At 48.2% G+C, this 23,343-nt stretch overlaps 1 protein-coding gene and 1 long non-coding RNA gene across 2 annotated transcripts; one reads left to right on the top strand and one right to left on the bottom strand.

The window, feature by feature from the left end:
- Positions 1 to 3,286: 3,286 nt before the first annotated feature.
- On the bottom strand, positions 3,287 to 5,431 carry ASCL1 (achaete-scute family bHLH transcription factor 1). Its single transcript, XM_067697743.1, has 2 exons — positions 4,710 to 5,431; positions 3,287 to 4,369 (listed from the first exon to the last, which is right to left on the bottom strand). The coding sequence occupies exon 1, from the start codon at positions 5,429 to 5,431 to the stop codon at positions 4,757 to 4,759; it is 675 nt and encodes a 224-aa protein (XP_067553844.1). The 3' UTR covers positions 3,287 to 4,369; positions 4,710 to 4,756.
- On the top strand, positions 5,357 to 18,604 carry LOC137202339 (uncharacterized). Its single transcript, XR_010932552.1, has 4 exons — positions 5,357 to 5,482; positions 8,817 to 8,909; positions 10,752 to 10,847; positions 18,322 to 18,604. It is a non-coding gene; the product is annotated as an uncharacterized lncRNA (long non-coding RNA).
- Positions 18,605 to 23,343: the final 4,739 nt, after the last annotated feature.

Here is a 23,343-nt window from a genome sequence, read left to right as displayed (position 1 = left end):
GAACTAAAGGAATCAAAAGGTTGCAGCACCCAGAGACTAGGAACGAGGGGGAGCCTTACCATCTCTGGCTTGCAGGGGACAGAAGAGGAAGCTATTACCACATCTCAGCAAGAGCTGTTGCTATGGGAGAGAAGCCTCCTGACAAGAGCTGCCCTGAGACCAAGAGCCACTGCCAAAGCAACTGAGGAGCTTTGCAGGGAGGAGCAGGGATAAAAGTGTCCTGACCTACCCCCACTCCTACCTCACAAATTCCTAGTGGTGCTTCCTAGTGGCCAAACCCAGCAGGAAGCCAGAGGACAAGAGAGACCTAGTGAAGAGGTCCACAAAATCAGCTTCCTGAGATGCAGCGCAGGGCAGGAGCTGGAGAGATTCCAGTGAACAAGACAAGTAAGGTCCCTGTCCTCATGAAGTGTACCTTCTGGTAGGGGGCAATTGATAGCAACTGTATAAACAAACAGGTGTTTTTTGTTTGTTTGTTGGGTTTTTTGTTTTGTTTTGTTTGGGTAGTACTAGATGCCAGGAAGGAGAAACAGCATAATGGATAAAGAGTGACTGTAGCTGGGGGAAAGCTGCTTTAGAAAGGATGATCAAGGAAGGCTTCTCAGAGGAGGTGATGTTTGAGGTAGGGTGACCTGGACTTCCCCGGGAAGCCTACCTTGACTCCACATCTACTCCCAGACTTCTTTTTATGTGGTTTGTGGGTAAGCCTCAAATCTAGGCTGATTTAGATGCATCCACTAACCAGTCTCCATGAAAATGAGAGACTAGAATAACACCACCAAATGCTCATATTTACAAATAGCTTGTAATCTCCCCTACAAGGCCCTGTGCTAAGTCCTTTGCATAGTCTCCTGTTGCTGCTGTGGGTACCATCAGCCCCATGTTATAAACAAGAATACTGAAGCTTAGAAGGAAGGGGAGGTCTATTCCCTGCTCTAACATCCCAAGCCCTGCAAGAACAGCGACGTGTAAATGCATGCTCGACTCTCTCTTTCTTACTAGTCTCAGTCCTAGCCCTTTGACGCTCTAGGCAGAGGGCGGGCCGGTGTCTTCCTTCTTCGGTGGGCCCGTCTGATATGAACTTGACATAGATATTTCTCCATGCACACCCCCCTACTCCCAATTTAACAATGTGAAAGGCAGAGTCAGGGAGGCGAGACGTGTGTCCCAATAGCTCCAGCACAGCCTCTGATAATACTCGCATTCAACAGTTTTGCAGCCAGCGGCGGGTCTATTTTTTTCTCTCTGGCACTCCCCGCTCCTCCTGGTCCATTTCAGGCGGCTCCAGTCTGAATTCGGTGGTCTCCAGGCCATGTTTTTTGAATAGGTAAGATTTCTCAGTCAATAACGTCAAGGCAGTTTTCTTCCCCAGCACCCTCCTCCCCGCAGAAAAGAAAGCGGGAGTTGGGGCTAAGACGGGGGAGAGGCCGCGACTGCTAGCCGCTGGGGTCTACGTTTTGTATTTCGCTGACAGCCCAGGGCCGCTCCAAAGCCCGCCGCGCAGCCAATGGGCTGCGGTGATTTATGGAGCTGACTAATGCTGGCTGAATGCGGCCTGTCAGAGCGCCCTGAATGGCTTCCCTTCGCCGCACAAGCCCCGGCTTTGTGTTGCTAAGCGATTAGAGCAGATGTAATGAGATTTTGCCCTTTCCTAGCTTCGGCAAAATTGTGTGTGTGTTTGTGAATTTTTAGAGTTTGCCTCCGCATTGTGGCAAACAACGGCTAACTTTGCCCCGAGTTTAACGAGACTGGATATCTCCCATTCAGAAGTGAGTAAAAGAACACCTGTCTTCACAAGGAGAAGGGGGGAAACATCCCCTTTGTGGGGACTGAAACATTATCCTAATGCTATATTCATAGCCATAAATGACTTGCTACACTTTCTTTGCGTACCTTATCTGGAAACTTGCAAAGGAGCTAAATTAAAAGAATAAGAAATGCATTGCGGGGGTGGGTGGGGGGAGAGGGGGACCCAGCTCTGGTCCTCCAAATGAGAAGATAAAAAATAAAGCAGGCATCACAAAAGCATTACTTCCCTCAAGTAAGCTCTAAATTGGCCCACTGCTGGCAGAAAGTCCGATTATTTATGGCGATGAGGAATTTACTGATTTTTTTTTTCGCCTTAATTACGCTCATCTCTTTGAAAGGGACTGAAGCCTCAATGTGCATTCTATAGAGGGTCATTTAGCAAAATGACATCAGACGCTGTGGCGTGCTCCGCGCATCGCGGCTTTAAAAAATGATTATTCTGTGCCACTAAATGGTATAGATGTACCAACACAGACTAGATTTTTAACTCTGGAAGACGTGCTGGCTCCCTGCTCTTTGTTGGGTTTTGTAAGATGCATTTTGCGCTCGGCTTTCCGCTTGGCTGGAGACACGCTAACTGAATCTGCAAGTAATGCAAGCGGCGAGCGCGGAGCCGGCGAGAGGCGGAGTAGGATTCTGATCACGTCCTTGCTAACTGACAAGAAGCAAGCCAGCCAAAAACCCACCAATTTCTTTTTGAATCTTGGTAATTGGGTACTTTTACACGCAGCTCACGCCATTCGGATAGAGTCACAAGCTTAGATAGGCCAGTGTCTCAAAGCGACCACACATTTCTAAGGCTTTTATTTAAATCTAACTCCGGTAAGAAATTTACATCATACGTGCCCTTTACTTAAAACCAGTATGGAAAGTGTGTGCTGTGGGGAAGAGGAGTGGAAAATGCATGCCTGGCAGTGAAGGAAGAACACACCTACCACTGGGAGTGTGGACAGGGCTACCTCCCCCAAGCCCAGCCTCAGACACCACCATCCTTTCTCTCACCCCTAGTGTTCGTTATCTCATCCAGCCCTTCCACAGTTTCACGATGAGAAACTCGGAATGGGGGTAAGGGTTAGAAACTGGGCTGAGGACCCTCTCTTTCCAGTTCACTTTTGGAGGTATTTTTTCAGTGTAAAGTCATGTTATCAAAAGGTGATGTAGCCATTAATCACCACCCATTCTCTAGGTGTCTGTGTACATTTGCAACATGAACGTGGAGAAAAACCATATACGTGTGTGTGTATATATATATATATGTACATTCATCATAGAATCATCTTGGATAGGACTGGTCACAGCACTTATCTTTGTCATTTCTGCCACTTAGCTTGTTTCTTCCCACCTTCTTCTCCCCCGCTCTTTCCCTTTGGCATTTTCATAATAACTTGGGCAGGGGCAGTAGCGTCAAAGAAGACTCAGAGGCAGCTGATTATTTTCATTTGTAAAAAAAAGAAAAAGTTTTATTATGAAACTAGTTTGTATAAAACAGGGTTATACATGGTTTTTTTTTTTTTTTGTAAGTTTGTAATAAAACAGTAAGAAAAAAAAAAAAGGCAGTGATAGAAATTTCCCAAAAGGCAACCCATCAAAACCAACTGGCTGCCACTTTGCGTTTGGACAGTAGCTGCATAAACTTTGTTCTTCTTGAACAGTATTTAATAACATCATTAATACATTAACAAAGTTTCTATAAAGTAAGACACATTGGTGCTGAAGTACATCTGGTGGCCTTTTGATCTCACCTATGAGGACAGTTCTTTACAAAACCACATAGGGAAAATGGCAGTTGTAAGGTGAACGACACATCTAAAATATGCAGAGGTAATAGCATTACATGTTAAAGTATCAAGATATACACATTTTAAACCATTTGTACAAAACTCTATAAATTTTTTCTCTCTCTCTTATGTACAAAAATATCTTAATATATCCCCAAACTGGTTAGGATAGATACAAATAGATTTTTCTTATAATAAAAAAAAATTCACAAAAGATTGGAAGCATTCTATGATGAAAAAAGTAGAAAAATGGTGTGAGGGAGTGGAGCTTGGGGAGGGACCCCCCCCCCTCCTGCAGAGGATTGGGGTTTCAAAGAGCATACTTTCACTGCAGACAAATGTCCACAGCTTATCGGGATGGAGGATACAGAGACGAAAGACACCAACCCATTTCTAGAGGGCTAAGAACTGCGCTTTCGGAGGGGGCGGGGAGGTCAGCTCTGCTTGTTAGTGGTGGGTGGGAGTTTCTGCAGGGCGTGTGCTGCTCCCTTCCGCCAGGAGCCCGCTGTTTTTGCACACAAGCTGCATTTTGTGCATTGACTCGGGTCCTAGTCACTCTTTCTATCTCCGTGAATGACTGGAGTGCACAGATACTGTTCTGAGCGCATTCCTGTTTTGCGAGAGGCTTGCTTCTCAGGCACGCGGCGCTTAGTTGGCGTAGGGGTTGGTTGCCTGGATTTGTTTGTTTTCTTCTTATTCTCTTCTTCTTCTTCTTTCTTCCTTTTTCTCCCTTTCAACATCGCTGACGAGAAAGCACGAAAGATGCAGGTTGCGCGGTGGCCCTGTAGCATAAAAACGGGAGAGGTTAGTGTGCACTTGGAGGCCAGTAGTGGGAGCAAAAGGAGGTTTGGAGAGAGATCTGTCAGGTAGAGCGCCTCTTTTGACAGGTCTTAGTACTCTGTTCCCCGCCTCAGCTCTACTCTCCAGTTTTGGAGACCTGGACAAAGCCACTCTCAGAAGCCAAGGCTGAAACTAACATACCAGGATTTGAAATCGACGGACTTTAACAAATCCTTTAAATCAACCCCCCTCCCTCATCTCCGTGGAGACAGTCCCCCTCCTACAGAAGAAAAAGGATGAATGCAAGAAAATCTCCCCCGTTCCCTCCATAGTGCAACCTACCTGCTTCCGAAGTCCATTCGCACCAGGGCCTGAGCAGGCCGAGCCCCTCAGAACCAGTTGGTGAAGTCGAGCAGTTCTTGCTCCTCGGGGCTGAGAGGGTCGTAGGAGCCCTCGTCCGACGAGTAGGATGAGACCGGCGACCCGGCCATGGAGTTCATGTCGTTGGAGTAGTTGGGGGAGATGGTGGGCGACAGGACGCCCGCCTGGAAGGCGGCGCTCACCGCGTCATGCTCGTCCAGCAGCTGCTGCAGCGCGCGGATGTACTCGACGGCGGAGCGCAGCGTCTCCACCTTGCTCATCTTCTTGTTGGCTGCGCCGTTGGGGACGTGCTCCCGAAGGGTGGCGAAGCCCAGGTTGACCAGCTTGACGCGGTTGCGCTCGCGCTCGTTGCGGCGCGCCACGGCGGCCGGCTGCTGCTGCGGCAGGCTGTAGCCGAAGCCGCTGAAGTTGAGCCGGCGTTTGCAGCGCATCAGTTCGGGCGAGGACGAGCGCTGTCGCTTGACTTGCTTGGGCGCTGACTTGTGACCGCCCCCTGAGGGCTGGCCGTCGGCCGCGGGGCTCAGCTGAGGTGCCTGCGGCTGCGGCGGCGGCTGCTGCTGCGCGCTTTGCGCCGCCGCTGCCGCCGCAGCCGCCGCCGCGGCCGTGGCAAAGAAGCAGGCTGCGGGCGGCAGGAAGGGCTGCGGGCCTGCGCCGCCGCTCTCCATCTTGGCAGAGCTCTCCATGCGCAGCGGCCGGCGAGGAGTCGCGGGATCGGAGCTATCCGGGGACGCGAGGTGCGGGGCGCGCGCTGGGGGGACACAGACAGGACCGGGGGGCCACGAACAGAGAGGGAGAGAAGGGGAGAGATGAAGAGGGAGCCCGGGGAGAAGTTACAAAAATACAAAATCCCCGGGAGACTTCTTAGGGTGGGAGCAAGGAAGGTGCAACTGCTTCTCCTCCTCCCCCCTCCCCTCCTCCCTTCGCAGGTTGGCTTCGGGAGCCTCGCGTGGCGCTCGCGTGTGAGGCTGCCGCTAGCGCCTTCTTGTTTAAAAAAAAAAAAAAAAAAAAAACCAGCAGAAGAAGCAAAAGTCGGTGGTGAGCGCGCTCTGCTGAGTCTTCTGTTCCTCTCCCCTTAGGGCTGCGCTCTCTTGCGCCGGGTCTCGGTCTCTCCAGCCGCGGCTCGGGCTGTTTGTATTATTTTGTTAACCCCCTTTCTTTCTTATTTCCTTCTTTCACTCGCCCTCCTTGGCCGGCTCCCCGTCGCTGCGCCTTCCACGTTCCCTGGCCAGAAGTGAGAGAGTGCTGGGCGGCTGGAGTGCGGCCGCCTTTTCAATGGGACACCCAGCCCCACGCGCAGCCCTGGCCCCGCCTCGCCCCCCACTCCCCGCTGCTGCAGCGAGCGGCTGCAGCCCCCCCGCCCCCCTCCTCTTACCTCCTCTTCCCACCCCCTCCCTAAACTCCCCCTCCTCCCCTCCCCTCCCCCCGCCCGTCCCCCGAGCCCGTTCCTTGCAAACTCTCCATTCAGCCGGGTTTGTTGTTGCAGTGCGTGCGCCTGGCGCGTGCCGGACTCCCGGCTGAATAAACAGGCGGCGCGCTCAGGGCGGGCGGCAGCCGGGGGTGGTTCTAGAAGGGGGGGTGGGGAGGGGGGGTGGGGAGGGGGAGGGCAGCGTCGCCGACGGGCCAATAGCTCTGGAAATTGGGGGTGTATGGGTGGAAAGGTTTGGGGTGAAGTGTCCCGGGATTCTCCTGAGAACTTGGGGAGAATCACAGGGAAGGGTTTGGGCAGAAAATGTGACACTGGGCGGTGTGGAAGTTGGGGGCAGTGAGGCTCCATTTTTTCCTGTTTTCTTCTCCTACCCCACTGTCACTCTCTTGGGGGTTTTCGATGCTCTTGGGAGCGGAAGGAAATTTGCTACTGAAGTTCAGAGAGATGGGGAGGACTCCGTGGGACTGTTAAAGTACTGTTAAGACTTAGGTTCTGGTCCCAGTGCATCCTCTCACTAGCTCCGTGACCCTTAGTAAGTGACATCCACTCTGAGCCTCAGTTTGCTCGTCTGTAACAACAGAAGGTTGGATTAGATGGTCTCTAACGTCCCATCCAGTTGTGAAATCTAGGATATGCCCCCTACAACTGAACAAGTGTGGAGGAGGCCAAGAAGAAGGGAGGTGATCGCTTTGAGGGGTGGTGGTAACCAGAGCTGTAGGGAGACAGGTGTGTATGGCCGGGATACTCTTCCAGGATGACCTAGCTGCCTGTAGCATCACCGCCGCGCCCCGTCCCCCCCAAAAAAAGATTATTTCCGGACCGGCTAAGGGGGTGTATAAAGAGAGGAGCTCTTTGGGGTATTCCCAGGGTGGATCTGAGAAAGGAGATGGGAGGAGGTGATGGAGCTTGGGGGTGGGGGCGGAGCAGCTTCGCTGGTTGTTCGGCGCCGCTGCAGGCATCTCGGCGGCCTTGGCTCAGCCTCCATCCCGCCCCAGGCGTGTGCCCGGCGGGCCGGTGGCAGGCGACTGGGAGCCGAGCCCGGCCGGGCCGCGTGCTGGCGCCGCGAGGGAGGAGGAGGCGCTTGCAGCCGTCGCTCGGCCGCTTGGACGGCGCCCACCCAGGCGCCCTTCCTGGGCCGTCGGCCCTGGCCCTGTCTGGCCAGAGCCTGGTCCAGCTTCGGGGCTCCTTGGGACGCGGCGCTGCAGAGAAAGCGGACGGAGCAAACGGAGCAAACTGTACCGCTCTGGTGGACGGAGAAGAAGGAGACTGGGGCGCGTCTCAGGTGGCGTCTACACAGCCGGGAAAAAGCAGAGTGTCACCATCCAGTTGATTTGTCCACTAGGAATAGGCTGTTTGGGTTAGAGACCTGGGTACAGGGATGCTCGTTTTGACTTATCCCAATAATTGCTTCCCATTGAACTTCCCTTTGTGGAGATGAGTCTCGCTCTAAAAGATCGTGTGGGTGACCGGGGAACCGCCTCTGGTATGGGCGAGTGCTGTCGGAACAATAGTGGTGGTGAGGGCAGTGGTGTCGGGGTCCCGAGGTGAATCACATCTCAGCCTCAGTTTCTTCTTTTAAAACAGATGTGTTTAGGAAGCATAGGACTGAATGGGGCCAACAGAGATCAGTTCTGTAAACTTCCCACCCACACGGCCCCCTCCCCTACAGTAGCCTATGGCCTGCTGACCCCAAAGGACCGGGGTGAACTCCGTGGGATTTACACCTCTGGCCTCTCCCCCCGCCCCTCCCCCACCCCAGGAAAGGAGATGAGAGGGCTCCAGGTTACATGTGTCTCCTCTTCCAGGAAGTATAGGAGGCCATGAAGCCTAAACAGAGTCGCATTACCCGCTTTTCAACAGGAGGAAGCCTCAGACCACCTGGCAGGATACCGCTATCAGGCACATTCCGCAACCCGTTTGCCCCAGCTGTGCGCCCCGGGTGCGGGCCGCTAGGAGGCATCCACCCTCCTGAGCAGAATAGGGGCTGGGGTGGGGGGAGCGGGGCGTGCGTGGCGTGCGGGGCGGGTCGTCAATATCAACGCATCTAAAGGGCACTATCCTTCACATTAAGCTGTATCCCTTCCAATTCAGACTCTATCCTTCCACACTTTACAAACGCCCATAATCCTGGCTCTACCACCATTTCGCGTTGTAACCTTAAACAACCGCTAAGGCCCTCGGTTTCCCCATCTGTGCCAGAGCGGCGTCCGCCAGCTCATTTCGAACCGTATCTGCGAGCGGGGGAAATTTGCTGATGGCCAGAACGTGTTCTCAGTATCCTTCTAGGATGCGGGCTCCACGGGTGCACAGAGATGCTCCTTATCAGGGACTTCAAGGCCAGAGCCTACTCCCAACCACACACACACACACACACACACACACACACACACACACACGCGCGCGCGCGCGCGCGCGCCATGTAATGGGCGTTCAAAGAGAAGGGCCAACTAGTGAAGCCGCGCATTGTAGCGGCCCTACGCTTTGGCCTCCGCCCAGGAGAAAAGACAGCGGGCGCTGGGATCCTTCCGGCCAAAGCCAGGGAACATTTGTCCTTATTCTTCCCGCCCCAGCCCCGAGCCAAAATCCCGTCCTCACCCTCCCCACTCCCACATCCTCAGCCTATTTCCTTACATGCTTTGCAGAACCTCCAGGAACCCAGGCTTTCTCTTCCTCCCACTCAACACAAAGAGTGCTCCCAGCCGGACGCTGTCCTCTCCACCTTCTCCAACCCTAAGGTAGAGCAGTCTAGAATCTTTTCTTAGGGGCTTAGCCTCGGCCCTTGGGGACTGTGCACTATCAAGGGTAGGGTTTTTGGGGTTTTTTTTGTTGTTGTTGTTTGTTTGTTTGTTTGTTTTGTGGTACGCGGGCCTCTCACTGCTGTGGCCTCTCCCGTTGTGGAGCACAGGCTCCAGACGCGCAGGCTCAGCGGCCATGGCTCACGGGCCCAGCCGCTTCGCGGCATGTGGGATCCTCCCGGACCGGGGCACGAACCCGCGTCCCCTGCATCGGCAGGCGGACTCTCAACCACTGCGCCACCAGGGAAGCCCTCAGGGGTAGTTTAACATGTTCTTCCACTGAAATTGGCATTCTGGTTGTTACACCAATTTGGAGCAAAGGACTGAGGCTCAAGGGCCAATTAGCATCCTGCCTCTGATTCTGTGACCTACATTTGACCTCCCCAACACACACACTCACACACCTAAGAGAGCTGCCCCACACTCTCCCAGGCCCAGGGAACTCCGGACCTTATACTAAGGGATAAAGCAGAGGCTAATTCGCTATCCAGGCTCTGTTACTTCAGAGCTGGGAGTTTGAGCAAAGAGCCGACACTCTGAGTTTCGGTTTCCTCATCCTTACATGCCCATGGTTATAGCACCTACCTCCAATAGTTGTGAGATTTCAAAGAGATGTACGTGGAGCTCTCAGAACTAGGTCAAATGGAAAGGGATTAACAGGAATGGCCTTTTCCAAAACGAGGAGGAAGGCCCTGCTCACACAACCCACCCAGGAAGGGTTTTGTGGGAAGAGGACGCCTGGCTGTCAGCTTCCTGGAACCGCACTGTGCTAATTGCTCCAGCCATTGGAGATCAAATGCCACCCTGTCCCACTGTCCTTTTTGGAATTACTGGGTAATTCCTGTCCTTTTTGAGGAATGGTGGTGATGCTTGCTGGCAAACCGGGGTGATAGAGATAGAAACCAAGTGTGTGTTTGTTTGTTTTAAACACAAACAGTAACAAGTCAGATGGAATACAGACAAGCTTCATGGCTGGCAGAGGGAAAGGGCTTCAGCAGAGCCAGTGGCCCTGCCCTCCAGCTGTCTGTGGCTCCTTTGACACCCAGTGGGCCTGACTCTGAGCAAATTTCCAGGCTTTTCTTGACCAGGACACTCAAGGTCCCATTTATCTAGAAGTGGAGGCAGAAGAAAACAACTCACAAAAGGAGGGTTCCATGCTTTCATTCATACATGGAGTAGTGGCACTCCCTTCGCTTATCTGTCAAGGCCTGCAGGAGAATTAAATCTTTTGTTTTTTGTGAATTCATTTTGCAAATTCTTCCACACGTATCAGGGGTTACCATTCTTGTGATGGGGAGGCAGGACACTCACCCTCTTTGGTGTGTATTACCCATAATATAGATATCCCAGAAAAATGGGGAGGTTCCTCTTTCTCTTCCAGTACAATAAAGGCCTCAGTTTCTGCACCTTCAGACCCCTCTTCTATGTTAGGGGATCCTGAAGCTGGACCATACCTTAGATTAAAACTACATTCAACACCAGGATCTACGTGGGAGATGACTTTCCTAGTGATGCTTAGCAGTCGGCTGCCGGGGAGACCTGCGGTGCTGAGGCCCCGAATCTCCCACCACTTTCTTTCCACCCGCAGCTGAAGGCCAGGCCACCTTTGCTCACAGGCTACCCTCAGGCTCCGTAACTGTGCACCTTCTCTCTGCAGAAAGGAGATAGGCCTCCTTTCTAAAAGTGCCTTTGGTGCTTTTTCTCTGGAGGGAGGGGAGTTCATACTGAAAGTGAAACTAGGTTTCCCATTGAATGAATCATTTAATACAATTATATTTATAGTGGATCCTGAATAAAAGGCAAAGGGAGTACGAAGATGAACGCAGGCCTCAGAGCCTTGATTTGAACAGGAGATTTTTGCTGCAGCCTTCAATGTTGGTGAGTGTTAAGCCCCATAAACCCAGGGTTCTTTGAGAAAAGTGCACGTGCAAGGAATTCAGAGCAGACACCCACCTCCAGTAGCTGTAACACAGGGCCTCTGTCCTGGGATGTATGCAGCTCCGAACTTGTGCTTGACACTCTCTTACCCAGGGGAGATGAGAAGTTCATTACTGTGAGGTCTGCTGTCTCCAATACACCCTTCCCAAGGTAAGTTCGGAAGCGGCGCTGCCCAGCCTGGGTTGAGTCTGACCAGCCTGGGATGGGCTGTTGCAGTCGGAGGCAGAAGTACACAGACCAGAGACCTGGCTGAGCTGCTTGGTCACAGCCGCCAGGCCTGCACCTGCATTAAGGAATCCATGCTCCAAACCAATCTATTTGCTTTTTCCATACACCTTACAAAGGGGGGAAAAAAAACTGGAAAAAAAAAAAAAAAGCACAAACTATTATTTTCTCGTGGCTTTTTGGTGAAGGAGGGGAGGTCGGGAGGGGGAGGGGGTAATTTGCAGCCAACCTCACAAATCCTTTTGAAGTTCTTCAAATAAGGAGAAACAACGCTGCTAAGTCTTTATTTTTTCTAAAGCCCCATTTACATTATGATTAAATACCTTCCTCGGATAAGCATAAAGAAAGTCGTTAATCTATATAGCTCTCCAAAGAATCAATACATTCGAAACTTTTGTAGGATTTGTTACACCCTATTTTGTTACAGTAGACCAGCTCCTCTCTGTCTAGGCACATGGCTCTCCTTCCCTCCCCCCTGCTTCCCCACCTCCTCCAAGAAAGGAAATAAAGTAAAGGTCTTTCACGGTAAACAAAACCAGCTGATTCTTCACAGAGAACCCATGAATAGCTGGAGAAGAAAAAAAAAACTTACAATAAATGGTGCATTTTTTCTCTGCTGGGTATAGTATTCAAGGATCAGGGCAGTATTCAAACAGAGGTCCATTTTTTGCTCAGCAAGAGAGTTTAGAAAAGGAGCGTGGGGTCCATTCAGCGCTTTCCCCCCTTCACAATCGCCGGGTTCTATGAAACCTATCTTCCATGCCTTGTCGGAGTGTTTCTGGGGACCAATTAGTGCTTTGTTGCACGGCTTCTTTGCTGAATCTTTGAGCAGCAAGAAAAAGCGCTCTCGACTCTCCCCTTATTTTGACCATTTCAGTCATTACTCAGTGTAATAATTAATATGACAACTGGACGCTCCAGTTTGTATAGAAACACCTCAGCTACAGGAGCGAGCGTTCAGTGGGTGGTAACGAGCCCTCACATCAGCCGGGGAAGCCACACACACAAAAAAGGAATGAATGGCCAGAGAGAAAGAGAAGGAATAAAGATAAAATAGTTGGCAGAACGCAGAGGAACATAAAACAGATGAGAACGGAGAGACGGAGGGGGAAGGGGGGACAATTAGAAAGGGAGGGGGGAAAAAAACACCCGATGGAGGTTAACTTATTTTGAAACTGTTTTCTGAATAGGACCCTGGACGTGAGTGGGCCGGCTGTCAGCCCAGCGCATTCCCCACCCCCCACCCCCGCCCACCCGCGACTTTCTGAACTCTCTTGGAACTCGGTGGGGAGGAGGGTTGGAAGGAGGACTCCTGCAGCCTTTGGGCTCTCCCCGAGGTCCTTCTAAAGAGTGCACCCAACACACCACCCAGCTCCTAGTTTGCCTTCCAATTTTGCAAAAATCCTGTTCCCCGTCGCTCCAGCTTCGGGTGGCAATAGAGAAGATTGGGCGCGAGTGTAGACGAGAGTTGAGTGCTGCATCAGCTCCCCGCGGGTGAGTTTTGGGGAGAGGGCACTTCTGATACACCCCAACAACTCTGCAAATCTGTCTCGTGGAGCAGCGCCTCGCGGGGCCCTGGCGGGGAGGGTCTTGCCCGGTAGCGCACAGCCAGACTGCGCGCTGCGCCCCGGGTCCCCTCAAGTGCGCCCCGGGGTGGCGATGCGCCCCGGGCTGGCGACCCGCTCCGTGACGGCATGATAAATAATTAGAGGGTTTAAGCGCGTTAGCCACAGCTCATGCTAATGAGCCAGATAAAGGCTCAGTCTAACCCGAAGTGACAGTTTGCATATAGCAGGGAAGGAAAAAAATCCGTTTATTTTTTCCGTATCTTGATTGCTTCTTCTCAAATGCAGGCGTCCCCAACCCCCTATTCATTCCCCTGATTCCCTCTCCTCACAGCCCCCCACCTCCTGCCACACACACAACACGCACAGTCCACCCCCCTTTTGACCCTTCCTCTGTCACCCAGGCCCTGCCCGGCCGCCTGGTGACATCGCAAAATACCCGGGTGTCCCTATCTGACCAGCCGGGAAAGTTCACTCCCAGCGCGCCCTGGCCAGTCTCAGCCCCCAAGCGGAGATGGTTCGTGTGCCTTTCTTTACAAAATATGGAAGGCACCAAGGCTCGCATGCTGAGGGAAGGACTTTGGGGCTGAGGGTCAGAGGCCTCTGAGAGCTCCGGGGGCCCAGCAGGCCCTTGGGCGCCCTCTGCGCTCACCGGGGCGGGCGAGGGGCGCTGCCTGCTGGGGAGAGGAACGCAGGCGCCGCCCTGGGCCCTAGAGCTGGAGCTCCTGAAACGCTCCTGCCGCCTCCTGAAAACAGGGGCAGTTTGCCGAAGTGACTGAGGTCAGTCGTGTGTCCCCATTGTGTGGCCACGTGTCCTGTGTCCATCATCACCTCCCCAAAGTCCGAGCTCAGCCCGACTCCTTGCGGCGCGGCCGGGGAATGCTCTGGCCTATAAATCAGCCAGCGGCTGCGAGCTGTCTGCACCTCGCTGCAGACCTTGACGCTGGCCCCAGCCGGCCAAGGGGAAAGTTTGCTCGCACCAGGTTACCAAGAAAGAGGCCGCTGCCAGGGCCCAGGGTCTACTTGGGCAACTGTGGGCCCCCAAAGTGGGACAGTTGAACTCTTTCCTCCCCGCTCCCCCTTCCCTAGACCTAGCATTTGCAGAGTCTTTTGGGGTAGGAGGTGGAGGGAGAGGAAGAGGGTAATTTCTGATACATGGTTATTCATTGTCGTGGAACCTTAAATAAACAGCAACAAAAACAAAATTAAATGAGTTAATATTTGTAAAATGCTAAGAACCGTGCTGGGCACCGAGTGAACACTGTATATGCATTTCTCAAGTAAATATAAGCATACTGAAATACATCACAGGAGGTATGTGCTATTCATCTTAGATGTTAGAAAATATTGCTTTGATCCCAAAATGATCAAGGTTGACATGCTCACTGATTCGTCAAATAACTATTGAATATAATCAGAGATAAATAAGACAATCTGCCTTCAGTCAGCTTCTAGTTTAGTAGACAGAAAAGGAGGAGTATAAGACAAGAAGGTCCATTAAAACACAGTTTAAAAACAATGGCGAGCCCTCTGCCCTCTCCCCTCATGCTCTGTTAGTGTGTACTCTCACCCTCCCTCATCCTCCAGGTTACCCCCAAGTAAATACACGATCTAGGTAAAAAGCGGACTTGTTGATGCAAACACGTCCAACCCCTCTTCCCCAACCAGACGGTCACCCCCAGCTTCTCCTGTATGACAATAATTCATGAGCAGACACTAATGAAGTAAACGCACCCACGCACACACCCGTTAACACCTGTAGTATCAAGTGCAGTGAAAAGGCAAGCCACTTGAAGTCAGACAGACTCCAGGTTCTGGAACTTTCTACCTCTGTGCCCTTGGGCAAATGGCTTACTCTCTCCTAGACAATTCTCCATCTAAAAAATAAGGGGACTGAGTAAAATACTTCCCCTTCAGCTCTGACTACACAGACAATACAGGCACGACCACATGACCCTCTATTGGCAACAGCTTCCCTCTTTGAGCAGACAAACATCTTTTGCTGATCTTTACTGCAAGGACCTTCAGAAGGCACATGACCTCATACCGCTTCCTGATGGAGACCAGTCCTTGCTAGTGCCAGGATTATGGCTCCTAGGGGCCAGAGGCTGCATTATGGGGTCAGCATAACTTCAGCCCTGGGGGCCAGAGTAAGAGATGGGCCATTGGCTCATCAGGATTCACATGCAAAGAGAAGAAACTCACCACTCTGGCTAAAGGCGGCTTTGCTTGGGTCACAGGATTCCCTTTGACTTCCTGAGCAGTTTTTGGTTTGGGATTTGGCGGCCATGGAAGCTCGAAGTCCTCCTAGGTGGGTTGTATGAGTCTCTCGCCACCTGCCGGTTATTTCTTGAACTGCAGTGAGGACTGCGTGAAAATCTTGTAATTCCATTCATTGCAAGTTGATTTTACTAGTTCTATCCCATACAATTCACTTCAAGCACAGAGCACCGTGCTGTCTGTATCACGTCCACACAATACCTACATTAGAAATACATGACGTGCTGTTAATGTTCAGATTATGAAGCTTCATCCCAGACCCACCACGTCATAATCTGGCCAGTTGGCCTTTATAACAAGCTATGGAGTAGTCCTTTTGTACACTGAAGATGGAGAACTAGTACTCTAGAGGCATTTCAGGTGATAAGACACAGTCTCCATTATTCAGAGCTATGAAGAATTAATCTCTTCTGATAAAGAAGTTACACTAGTCTCATGAATATACTTTCTTTGGGTTAAGGGGTGTCCTGCTGACTTCTGAAGGGGGTGGAGAGGATTGGTAAGTTATTAAGGGATGGTCTTTGATGCTGGCCCTGAAGAATTGGCAAAAATTCGCAGTGGGAAGAAAAGGGCCGTTGGAACAACTTACCGAGCACAGAGCCTCTCGTTTCCTCGACTTTTGAGACTCCAACAAACTTAACCTCCACTCCTCTTTGGCTATGCTCCCTCGAGGCTATATCTTGGGTGTTGTCTGCACTCAGAGAAGCTCCACCTTGGAAATCTTAACTTTCCATCGATTCCTTCTCATCCTCATGCTTTATTATCAAGTATATTCCTAACAAGGAAAGAAATTCGGGTCTTTTTTTAAATTGGGGGGTTAGGGGGAGTTGCCCAAGCATATGATATTTCCCCCAGCTTTATTGAGGTATAACTAATTGACAAATTAAAATTGCATACATTTAAGGTGTACAACTTGATGTTTTGCTGTTCATGTCGCCACAATCAAGTTAATTAACATACTTATCACCTCACATAATTACCATTTTCTTTTTCTTCTTTTCTCTGTGTGTGTGTGTGTGCGCATGCGCACGCGCATGTGGTGAGCACACATAAGGTCCACCTGCTTAGTAAATTCCACGCATACGATACAGTATTGTTAACTATAGTCACTTTGTTGTGCATTAGATCCCCGGAAAGGAAACTGTTTTGACCAGGGGCTGAAGAAAACTGGACACTTAGACCACACTCTCAAGGCTTCTGACCTCGAACCTTAAGACTCAGTGACCCAGGGCAGTGAACAGTAGGAGTGTCCCTGAAACACTTCTTACAGGCAGACAAGCAGCGAGAGCTATCCATGAAAATGACTGCAGATGACATAAATGCATCCACTAAATGCAAACAATTCAATAAATGTAACTTCATCTTAACTTCTCCTTAGCTTGATCTCAATGATGTCTGGGCCACTCTGCATGAAAAGTATGATGAAGAGGACATCAGAGTGGAAAGAGACGGCAGTCTTACCTGATTGTGGTTTAACTCTCTTTGGAAAATTTTAGAGAAATATATGTCTATATATGAACCATCGCTAGAGTCCCTCCATGAGCCATGAAGGTGTCTATGTACGTGCAGGACCCTAATGCTTTAGCTTCATAAGCTCCATAATAAATCTGCCTCCAGTGCCTGTGCGTAAATGGTAGACATATATTGAATGAATGAATGAATGATTGAATGGCTGAAGTTAAGGAACAAGAGCATGGAATTTGGACTCAAGATAGCCTGTGTGACTGGACAAATCACTTAATTTTTTCCTCATTTTCAAAATGGAAAGAGTAATTTGTATCTTACAGATAATGTATGTGAAAGTACTCTCTAAATCAAAAAGTAAAATACAAAATAGAAAAATTGCTTTTAGAAACACCACACATAAAGGAAGGTCTAGGTTCTCCACCTTTAACTTAATATCCCAATGAGTTTCAGTTCCACAGGCATCTTTTCAATGGTTAGCCTGGAGAGCCCAACTCAATGGATCTCTTTGGTCTGTCAAGAGCAAACATGGAGCCGTCTCTGAGAATGGCACTCTCTCCATCGACTCAGCAGCCTAGGAATCATCTTTGACTTGTTTTTCACCCTCACCCACCATATCTAAATGGATACCTTCTAAGTCCTTATCAAATGCATCCTACTTTCTTCGTCCCTACCATCAGTACCATTCTAGTCCAAGGAACCATGGCCATTTCTCACCAGGACAAATGTAATCACGTCTTAACTGCTCTTGCCCTGCGCCCAACCCCACCTCCACTCTCCACACTTCAGCCAGAGTGATCTCGTGATAATGCAAATCTCAGAGAAACACCGTCTCATGACATACTTCAATGGCTTTGCAACCCTTTCGGCCTAAAGATTAAAAAAAAAAAAATCTTAAAATGGTCTACAAGACTCTTCATGGTCTGGCTTTCTCTAGCTCTCCAGCTGCATCTTCAACCACGTTCTCCACTGTTTCCACCACATACTTTTGCATATGCTGCTCCTTCTGCCTGGAACTTTCCAGACAGTTCCAGGTTCCTCCCTTCCTCTTTCATCTAGGTATGTTCTACTTCATATTCTGAGATCAAGAAAACCTCCTGGGGAAAGGCTCTTTCAGTATCATGTACATCTCCTTCATGTCCTCTGTTACAGCTGTAAATTTGAATTTATTCCTGTAATTTTATTAAGGTCCACATCCTAAAAAGAACATAAACTCAGGGAGGCAGTTACATCCTTGAATCTAAAACAGTGCCAGTATTGCAGCAAAAGCTTAACATATTTTTAGGTTGTATGGATGAATCTCACTCACTTCTAGTCCCCCAAGTGTCTCCTCAACCTTAGAGTTCAGCCAGCTTCCCCCTGGTGAGACAGATGCAGAAGAATTAGAAAAAGAATCTATGTCTAAGATCATGCATGTGTTTTACCAAGAAACTGAGCATCCCATCGGTCTGGTAGGCTGTGGGCCTCAGTAGATGTGTTTCCCAAATTTCTCACTCAATGAGTAATGACTGCAGCCACCAAGAACCTAGCTTTCAAATGGTCAAACCTACCAAGGCTCTACAGGGAAGAGGGGTCTCTGAGTGGACAGGGGTGTGTATACCACCCTCACCTTCCACAGAGAGCTCTTCTGTCGCTCAAGAGTAAACAGGAGATGATGACGAGTATTTTTCTCAAGACTAACGTCACCACCCCAGGTCTTTTGCCTCCTCTCCTACAAGACCACAATATCTCAGATTCCTCATCCGTACAACGGGAATATTCAAAATCTCTCTCACTGACTTATACAATAGAATGAATTAAGTAAGACAACCTTTGCAATATGCCTGATACTGAATAAATATTTAAATGCAGAATAAATATTTGTCCCTTTCTCTTTCCAGAGAGGATGAGATGGAAAGAATAAAGCTGAAGGCTAGCTCATTTACGTCTAATTAGAAATCCAGCATGGCTTTGGGCAAGTTTTCTAGGCAAGCTACCTTCTTTCTTTGCAAATTTCCTTCCTCATAGACATTTAAATGGAAGAGATAACAACAAAGACAACAAAAAAACCTCTCTCCCAATCCCACAGTCTAAAGAAAACGCCTCTTTCTCATTCTTTTTTTTTGTTTTTGTATTCTTCCTGACATATTTACACAATGGGGAATACAAAACTTTATATTTAACTTTTATTTGTCATGGGTTGGATTGTGTGCATTTTAAGTATGATAAATGTTTATGATTTAAAAAATAATTTGTATGGCTACTATGTGAATGAAATGTAATTTAATTATTTCCCCTGTTGATGAAGTTTTCACTCCCCCCCCAAAGTTTTCTGACCTGAACATTTTTGTACATATTTTTCTACATTTCTGATTAAACTAATATGAATTGTGTACTTAGTATTATGCACCAGACACCGTGCTTAGTCCTGAAATTTAGAAAGACTAAGATTTGGTCACTAGTCTGAGAGTTCTTAATCTAGAAGGAGGAGACAGATAGTGAAAACAAGACAACGAGAGAATTTATGTGTTTAGTTACAGAAGAAAAGTCAAGATGCTATCTGAGTCGAGAAGGGGTGATGGCTCCCACCTGGAGGAAGTGCTTTTTGGAAGAGGCAGTACTTGCGTTGACCAGCTGAGCACCAGCCCTTACCGAGCCCCACTATTGCGGCAGCTTCCCCTGGCTTTGACCTTGGATTTTTCTTAAACCGAATCTTACCCTTATCTGCTTGGATTTGATGCCATAGCTCTACTGACCAGTAGCTGAGCCCGCTCTGCCCCAACGTGTCTTCAATCCCTGACTGATACTGTTGTCCTGCCTCTGAGGCATCTGACTTCGATCCAGTCCTACTTGTGGCTTTGCTGCTGTCACTATTGTTGGTGGGATGGTGGTAAATGTTTAACAACCCACTGACTTCACCCCTGACTTGTAGCGTTTGCTGATTTCCATGGAGTAAACATTCCCACTTTGGCAGATTTCAAGCTATCAATGTACGTATGATGTTGAGAAGAGAGGTGTGGTAGCATATTATTGTGTAGTATTTCTACCGCCCAGATAAAATGGGCGTAAATAACCTTAAGAGCATGGATGATAAAATTGAGTAAAGTAATTATGAAATAATTAAATCTTGAGGATTTATAACCTTTGTCTTAAATGTAATTTATTTAATTTTAAGTTTATATAATTTAGTTTATAATCAGGGACGTGTTTAACAGGCTCACAGAACTGAAGAATCAGCTCTCTCACAACTACACGAGCTGGCTTTAGTACCCCACTGGCTATAAATACATGAACTGGTCCTGCCCACCTCTCCAGACTCAGCTCTTCCCTCTCTCCCCTTCCCTCTCTACTTCAGCCACAACTGGCCTCTGTCTGTTCCTCAAAACATTCCCCTGTTCATTGTATTAGAGATTTTGTGCAGATGTTTCCTCCAGTGGGACCCTTCTCCCCTCATATCTTTGCATCTGGAGTGGCGCTGTCTCATAATTCAGTGCTCATTTCAAATATTACCTTGTTGAATAGGTCTTCCTTGTGCATCCGACTTAAATCAGCCTCTTCAAAACAGTTTATCTCTTTTATAATACCTCTTTTTAAGACTTGATCTCTTCTTGGCCATATCAGTAGTGAGTGTATCTTGTTTTTGTTGTTGTTGTTGTTCTTTTCCTGTTTACTGGTCATGTCCCCTAATAGAATGTGAAATCAATGAGAGCATGGAATGTCCTGCTCATCACTGTCTAGAACAGTGACCAACACATAGAATATACTCAACAAATATTTATTTAATGAATGAGTGTATGAATGACAACACAGTGACTTCAATCTGATCGCCAAGAAGGATGCTAAAGTAATGGCTCCAGAGTCTTAAGATTTTATATATGTACATTTAATAAATTTGATCCAGTGCATTTGGTTTACCAACTGATTCTATTATACCCCAAGGAAATGTCTAAGTTCTGCTAAGAATTCCTAGAATAGCCTGCCTTAATTTTTATTTTGATGAAAACCTCTTCATACATTAATTGTTAGTTTGTGTGGGCATTGATTGATAGCAATCTTCAGATTTCTGGGTTGTCTGTGTGGGAAAAGTTAGACTAAAAAGAAGCAGACCGTAGAAGTGAGGTTCTGAAGAAGCTCACAGCCAGCTGCCTGTGCAGGGTGCAGGGTGGAAGGGTGGGAATCCTAAATTTTTCCAGTGAGACATTGCATTGTTCTTTAAATTCTGATAAGGAAAGAGTAGTGCTTGGACAGATAAATCCATCTTAAAGAACATCCCCACATCTCTTCTATTGCTGGAAGTAGATTCAGTTGTGAGTGGCAGAAATTTCAAAATTATACATGGGTATAAACAAAGTAGAAATAGAAGTTAATTTTTCTCTTATGTCAATGTCTAAGTCAGCAGTCCAAGGCTGCTGGAGTGATGGTCCATGGTGTCAAGAACCAGGCTCCTTCTATCTTGATCCTTCTCTATTTTTGCTCTGAAAAGCATGGCCCCCATTCCCACTTTTACCTCATGATCCAATATGGCTCCTCGAACTCCAGTGAGCATTTCTACATTCTGACCCGCAAAAAGGAGAAAAGAGAAGGAGAAGGGCAACTTCCTTTAGGAACAATTCTTAGATGTTGCACAGACCACTTCTCTTTGCATTTCCTTGGTCAAATGTTAGACCTGTAATTACATCTAGCTGCAAGGAAGCCTGGGAAATGCTTTTATTTTGGGAGGCCTTGGGGCTGGCTAGCTAACATTCAGAGCTTCTATTTCCTGAGAGAGAAGGAAAGAAAATGGGGCAGCTCGCCACATATGCCACACCTTTGTTTATTCTGCATCAAGTGGGGTTGAGCAGTTCCCAAATATCAGTGTAACTACTAGGCCATGCCAAACTTCCAGAAATTGGCCAGTAAGGAAACAACAAGCCCAAATGAATTTAGGCAGTAAATTGCTCGGAGCAAAACAGGCAACATGTTTCAGGTTTACATTGGCTCCCCTTGTCCCTCAAGTCCATGGGTGTCAAAGCAGAGTGAATCTGGGCGGGTGCTGAGCACACGCTGGATCTGTGTCACAGCTGAGGAATACTGAGCTTAGGAAACTCTGGTCTTATTTAAGTGTTGGTGGCAACTTTCCCATTCTCCTCTCCAAAGAGAGGCATTCTCTTTACCCTGGAACAACAAAAATCTTCTCTGGGGAGAGGAGAAAGATTTTATTATGATAGAATTTCTTCAGGGATGGAGAGGTTCTCTATCTATTATGCTGATCAGGAAACAAATCTGCCCTTTGACCCAGAGGGAGATACTATCTCCCACTTCCAAGGCTGTTTGCTGTGCAAATACCCTTGGAAAGGTAGTCCAAGACATGCAGAAATGCTGGGGAAATTACCTCCCAACATTCTCCTTTTCTAAATTCTACATAAATGCATGGCCCTAGTTACACACTTAAAGGAACATCTGAATTCGTTTGAGACCCATAGGCTCTGCTACTACTCTAACGGTATGTTAAATGTCACGGTTTCGTGGTTGTCGTTTTGGGGTCTGAGACTCTTACAGGACACTCTAAGAGATGGCGAGGCCCATTTTGCAACCTTCAACTCATCGCTCACCTTAAGGATTTATAAGAGGGGTCTAAGAGACCAACACAAACGATCGGAATAGAGAATTTTATTAGAGAGAGATTCGTTAGTGTGCTGTGAAATTTTTTCTTTCCATTGATAAGTGTGCTGTCACATTTCTCCTTTCTTTCCAGATATCTTTCCTCTTCACCTTACACCAAGTTAGGGTGGTTAAAAAGAACGTAACAGAGAGCTTGGCCTTTGTTCTCTGGAATTCGGGGGATGTAGGGACTATGCCTAATTCATGTATAAAGGCAAGAAACTCTCCAGCTTATTTGAATATTGAACATGGATGGATGGCCACAGTGAGAGCAAGCTAGACTCCACCATTGACAGGACAAAGGTATGTTTTACTTGAACTAGGCTGCATGGTGAGATGACCCCAAAGAGACAATTTATTGTGGGCTGAACCTCTCTAAGTCAGAAGCTATCACCCAGACCACAGAACCATGTTTAAAATCCCCCAATGGGAAATCTTCATGCTAAATACAAAACTCCCCATTAAAGAAATAACCATAATTTGGACCTCTTTTGTGTGTGTGTGCCAGAGAACAACAATACCAGATTATAACTATAGATGCTTCCATGGAGAACAGGTATCATCCACAGTGCAGTGGAACTGGGGCTGGGGGCAGGGTTTTGGGATAAAGCCCAAGCCTCTGTGCTGCCTGATGATTTAAAATGTAAAGGGCAGGGGTATAACTCAAGGTATAGATAGTTCACAGAAAAGTAAATAGAAACCATGCTCAAAATAAAAGATATTTTAATTAAAACCATAATGAGTTTCTTTTTCCTCCAGATTGTCAAGGATTTTAAAATTTGTTAAGTGCAGAAGAGGCCTCATGGCTGGCCTAAAGGCCACATGTCTGGGTATCTAACATTTGTTCTGCTCCCACAGCAATAAATTCATAAACGTTCCTGGCTTACGCAGTTTATGTTAGCGTGAAGAGATTGATAAGTGGGAATTGATTCTAGGTTTTGTGCTGTAGCGTCTTCATAAGCTTATGCAATGTATGGATGAGGTTAATGAGTTCTGTTTTTTTTTTCTCTTTTTAAAAGTTTTTATTATGGAAATTGACAAGAAATACAATAAGAGTGAGATAATGAAATAATTACCTATCACCTAGCTTCAGTAATTATCAATATTTTGTCATTCAATGAGTTCTGTTTGATCCAGGCAAGGCTCTGTCCAGACGTGTTTTAGTCTCATGGTCATCAGGTTGGTGTGAAGGCGAGTGCCAAGCTTCCATGAGGTCTGATATGTCTCTCATTCACTCAGATATTACCATCCACGTGTGTGTACTCACTTGTGAGGGCTATAGC

This window comes from Pseudorca crassidens, chromosome 11 (assembly GCF_039906515.1).
Source record: "Pseudorca crassidens isolate mPseCra1 chromosome 11, mPseCra1.hap1, whole genome shotgun sequence".
Taxonomy (NCBI): Eukaryota; Metazoa; Chordata; class Mammalia; order Artiodactyla; family Delphinidae; genus Pseudorca; species Pseudorca crassidens.
The sequence above is the reverse complement of the archived record's forward strand: the minus strand, read 5'-3'. Positions and strand labels throughout refer to the sequence as shown.